General features: G+C 44.1%; 1 protein-coding gene across 1 annotated transcript in view; it reads left to right on the top strand.

Moving 5' to 3' along the window:
* The window catches only part of CHRNA1 (cholinergic receptor nicotinic alpha 1 subunit), a 22,882-nt gene extending 18,233 nt beyond the window's left edge, over positions 1–4,649 (top strand). The window contains exons 8-9 of the mRNA XM_019522952.1: positions 1,032–1,271; positions 4,184–4,649. Of these exons, the coding sequence (XP_019378497.1) occupies positions 1,032–1,271; positions 4,184–4,315 (372 nt within the window). The 3' untranslated portion in view covers positions 4,316–4,649. The remainder of the gene's footprint in view (positions 1–1,031; positions 1,272–4,183) is intronic.
* The last annotated feature ends 445 nt before the right edge of the window (positions 4,650–5,094 follow it).

The raw sequence follows: 5,094 nt of genomic DNA, 5'->3' as shown, positions 1-5,094 counted from the left end.
GGCTTCATAATTTCAGCCCCATTCAGTGGCCAGTTTCATCAACCAGCCAAGAGGTCCATCTGCACCCGCTATACAGAGTTTATGTGAGCTTACCCATGACAGCTCCCTACCCCATGCTGCAGGAGAGTGACTAACAGGACTCCAGCTGGAGCCAAGGGATTCTTCCCTGCCCTCCCATCACATTGCACCACTTTGCCCATTGGAAAGACAGGGAACCCTCTCACTTAAGCCTAAAACATGGCCACTGGACTTAGATTCATATGTACGTTACCACAGGTTCTCTTCCAGGGAGACCAGGACCAGATTTGCTGACTCCAGCTATTCATTTTAACTCCTGGCTCGCATGCTCTAGCATTACACTATGTAAGACAGATGTGCCACACACCAAACTTGCTCTGAAAATTGTGCCTGACTCCCAATAGGAGAGAACTGTCAGATTTGCCCTGCAGTGTAGAAAATCTGCTGCAGAATGGGAGGAATTTCAAGGGACCAAATCTATACATTAGCTTGACCTCAGAGAAAAAACCTCCATTGATTTAGAGAAACTTGAGATAATCCGTATGTGTGCATGAGTCTGTAAGTAAAACATGTGTAACAGGATAGCCATTGTGAAAAAGAGGCCAAAAGAATTTCTCTGCAATACATCTAGACACGATGAGTCAGATTCTCAGCTGTTGTGTTTTGACATAGCTCCACTGAAGTTAGTAGGATTGTGCTAATTTATGCTAATTGAGTATCTTGTCTGTCATATTACACTTCACTGAAATATGGATATATATTTTATTTAGCAGCAGAAAATTGTTTCCAGAAAAAATGTGCAACAAATTCATGGATGAATGGGTCTGCCCCAGGGCATTTGATTTTTACAAGACAAGTAAAATGTGAATAAGGCATGAGTTATGGCATACTTCTGAACAAGGAATTTCTATCAAATCCAGCAAGGGACATTATTTGGTAGTTAGGAATTTTGACTTTGTCTTACTGATGTGACACTGAAGCAATCTTTCTAACCTGATCTTGATCTTTTTTAGATCTTTATTGATACAGTGCCAAATGTTATGTTTTTTTCAACAATGAAACGGCCGTCCAGGGATAAACAAGAAAAAAGGATTTTTACAGAAGACATTGATATTTCCGAAATCTCTGGAAAACCAGGTCCTACTACTGTCAGCTTCCACTCCCCACTCACCAAAAACCCAGATGTGAAGAGTGCTATTGAGGGAATCAAATACATTGCGGAAACAATGAAATCAGACCAAGAATCCAAAAATGTAAGCCATTTTTTTGCACGATACATCTCTTGCTTTTGAAATGATGTAATTTCTGGCAACAAATCTTTCCATTTCTCTCAAATGCACTTCACATAGAGTGTCTGCCTTATTTCAGAATCCTGTTTTATTTTTCTTGATGTAGTCAATAAGGAATGATAAATAATAACTGCAAATGATGAGTGAATCGTGGCCAAAGGATTGTGTGGCTAACTTACTATGTAGCACTGCTAATTTTTTCCAAGTGTAATACCTGAAGTAACAGAAGGAGTGATTGAGAGGACTTGAAACAGTGTCAAGGAAATTAACGTTCCAGAAGAGTTTCTTACTATATCTTTGTTAAGTAATTAGCAGCTTACAACATATTACCACTAAAAAGGTGGGGGGAAAAAACCTAAGCAAAGTTAAGTGCTAACAGAAACACTTTTTTTTACCACCTCAGAGTTCTTAAATGTGACCTGTAAATGTTAACTCCAACTATGACGTACTATTATATTTTGTACTGGATACTCCAAATAATCTTTGTAAGAGAGGCACATAATAAGCATTTTTTAGAATACTTACATTTTCCATATCACTAGCCAAATGAAGGTACAGAAGCTCACAGAGATGGGTATGACAGCTTTTCCTTGAAAAATCTTGCTCCCCCCCCGGCAAAAGTTAAGTATCTGTGCTGAAAACCAAGGTTGAGAGAGCCAGGCCACAGGGAGTCATCATTAAAGGCAGGATCAAAATGTAGGAATATGACATGCTCGGTCCAATGTTTAGTATGCTACATCATGTGCCTTTTACTGCTTTACTCCCAACACAAGCTACTCAGAATGGCAGCCTAAACAGCACCTGGCCTAAAGGGCCTTGCAGTAGTCCCAGTTCTGGCAAGCATAATTTGGCAATCATTGTCCCCCACAGCTGTGGATGGGATTTAGGTCCCTATAAAAACAAGGGGCCTTTAGAAGAGGTAGAAACAGATCCATAGATTACTGCTGGGTGAAAGAAATGGAGCCATATGAACAATAAACTCTTCAGTCTCTGACCAAACCAAAACATAGTTGGGGACAATAAATGTTTTGGCTTTATATTTTTAACACTTAAAAATACTGACATTGCCTTTTTAAAATAAAATTAAAATGTCATTTTGAAACATTTTAAATGAAACATTTTTAGTTTTTCCAAATAAAAACAAAGACACAAACTAAACTATTTGGCCAAATTTGACCTAAATCTGCAAATTGTTTCATTTCCCTTGAAAATGCACTTCTAGTGAATAAATTGTTCACTAAAAAAATCCCTTAGTTATAAGGGAACCATAAATGACCTGCAATGTTCACTCTAGAACAGAGGTGGGCAAAATATGGCCCGTGGGCCCACCAAGGGATTCTGTCTGACCTGTGGTGGGTCCCTCAGCTCCACCCAGCCCAGGCAGGGGGAGCCACCCAGGCTGTGACACACATGGCCAGTCCCACTGCCCCCAGGCACGTGGCAGGGTGGGGGCAACACAGCAGCCACACTTGGCTTCCCGGCAATCCCTGTGGCAGCAGCTCACTCTGCCTGGCTGCCACAGCCGGTGTCTCTGCCATCACTGCTGGACCTGGCCCCACTGCCTGGGCACCCTGGCCCATCAGCCCCGCACCTACTGCTGGGGGCATCAGATGGAGCAGGTGGATGGGGGTCTCCATGGAGACCAGCCTGAAACCCCTGCAGGCAGAACATGTACAACTGGGGGATGGCATGGGGCCATGGGAAGTGGTGTCTAGGAGTGGAACAGGCAGGTAGAGGCCAAGGCCAGGATCATGGGGTAGTAACAGTGCAAAGCTAGGCCCTGGGGCCGAGCCGCAATCCACTCCTGGCACATCCTGCCCACAGAACCAGCACCTGGGGCAGGGATGTGTGGGAAGTGGATCACGGCTCTTTTCTAGACCCTAGCCCTGCATTTGTTACCACCCCACAATCCTGGCCCCACCTGCCCCTCCTGCTCCCAGATGCCACTCCCCACGTGCCCGCGGCCCAGCCAAGCACACCCTGCCCACCAGGGTCCCAGGCTGGTTTCCATGGAGACCCCACCCACCTGCCTGCCCTCTCTGTCCAGCACCCCCAGCAGTGGGTGCAGGGCAGATGGACCTAGGGCTGGATAGGATCAATTGCTGCTCCTGCCGAGCTGAGTCAGCACCCCTCTTCCCCCCTCCCTGGCCCACAACAGCTTACCAAAACTCCTTAAGTGGCCCTCCCATCCAAATAATTGCCCGTCTCTGCTCCAGAGGCTGCCTGCACATTGTATTGCACAGTGGAGTGTGACAATGGGGAATGTTCAAGAATTTTGGTCAAAAATACCAGGACAAATCCCTGATGTTATGAAATGTGCACTATGATCAGCCGGAAAGAGGGGGGCTCAACCCACAGCCCATGGGCCAAATCCAGCCTATAAAGCCATATCATCCAGTCCCCAGGGCTCTCCATGGGTCTGGAAATTTAACAGAGGAGCAGTAGCAATTAGTACTGCCACCACTCCCCCACCACCAAATTACCAAGCCCCATATGGCTGGATCAGCTCGAGCCCCACACACCAGGATCAGATCAAGGCAGGCAATTGCTTTGTGCTGGGATTAGGCTCACAAACCAGATCTAGCTTGCAGACAAGTCTGGCATTTCTCATCCAACCTGGAGTGTAAAAAGGTTGGCACCACTGGCCTAGAACACATAAGACCTCTGGTTTTCAGGACTCAGTGAAAGGAAAGGATGAAGGATTAAGTCAGTCTAGATAACGTAGGTGTTTCAGAGCACTAACCTATTCCTGTCAGGAACATGAGTATTTTTCCATACTAATATTTGAAATCAGAAAAAAATCAGTAATTGTTCAAATGCACATAAGAAACATAGCTTCTAGGAATTTCTAACTATCTCTTTTCTTTTAATCCCAGGCTATGGAAGAATGGAAGTTTGTTGCAATGGTAATTGATCATCTTCTCCTTGGTATCTTCATGTTAGTTTGCATTATTGGAACATTAGCTGTATTTGCTGGTCGTCTTATTGAATTAAATCAGCAAGATTGAACATGATGTATACCTCTGGTCTGGGGAGCACAGTTTTATTGACAGCATTGTCTTTTACTGAATACATTCTATTGTGCCACCCATTGTATTCAGCCCAGCAGTCTGAAGTTTCCACAGACAAGAATTCATTCTCACTGGGAATAAATGGTGAAGATAAAAACAAACCTTCCACATTTAGCATGTCTGGGCCACTTCTTGAAGGCTTCTCTTTCAAAAATGCACATTTTTGAGCTGGTAGTTTGACAGCCCTGGGGAACAGTCTGCAACCTGTTTGGATACATTTTAATGCTAATTTTAAAAAACCTAAAATATATAAATAGAATGTTTACTTTAAAACTGCCTCAAAGCCAAATTCTGTCCCCAGCTGCAGCCTCCACCATTATCTGTCAATAAAGATAGGATTTTTTACTAACATGCTTTATCTGGGTTTTAAATCAATATCTAAACTTTTAGGTTACAAGCTGATTTCAAAGCTCTGCTATGTGGGTTCTGTATTGGCAGCATCACAAATTAACCTTCCACTAGCAAGACATGCCACAGCAGAAGGCTTAGAAATGCCATTGTTAAGCTTAGTTTTCAAACTCTTCTCAGAAATGGCTCGTGGTAAGTGCTTCTGTTCATGGGAACTCTACTTGGCTCTGTATGGAGGAGGCAATTTTACTGTTTGGCAGTTATGGAGAGAATCCAGCCCAGTGCAGTGAATGCACATGAGCGTTTTTTGCTGCCACGCTTCCCTGGAGCTAGGGCAGGCATGGCTGCAGGTAGCAACTGTGGAGAGA

This window comes from Gavialis gangeticus, unplaced genomic scaffold (genome assembly GCF_001723915.1).
Source record: "Gavialis gangeticus isolate Ggan-Ray unplaced genomic scaffold, GavGan_comp1, whole genome shotgun sequence".
NCBI classification, from domain to species: Eukaryota; Metazoa; Chordata; order Crocodylia; family Gavialidae; genus Gavialis; species Gavialis gangeticus.
This window is presented reverse-complemented; position numbering and strand designations above follow the sequence as displayed.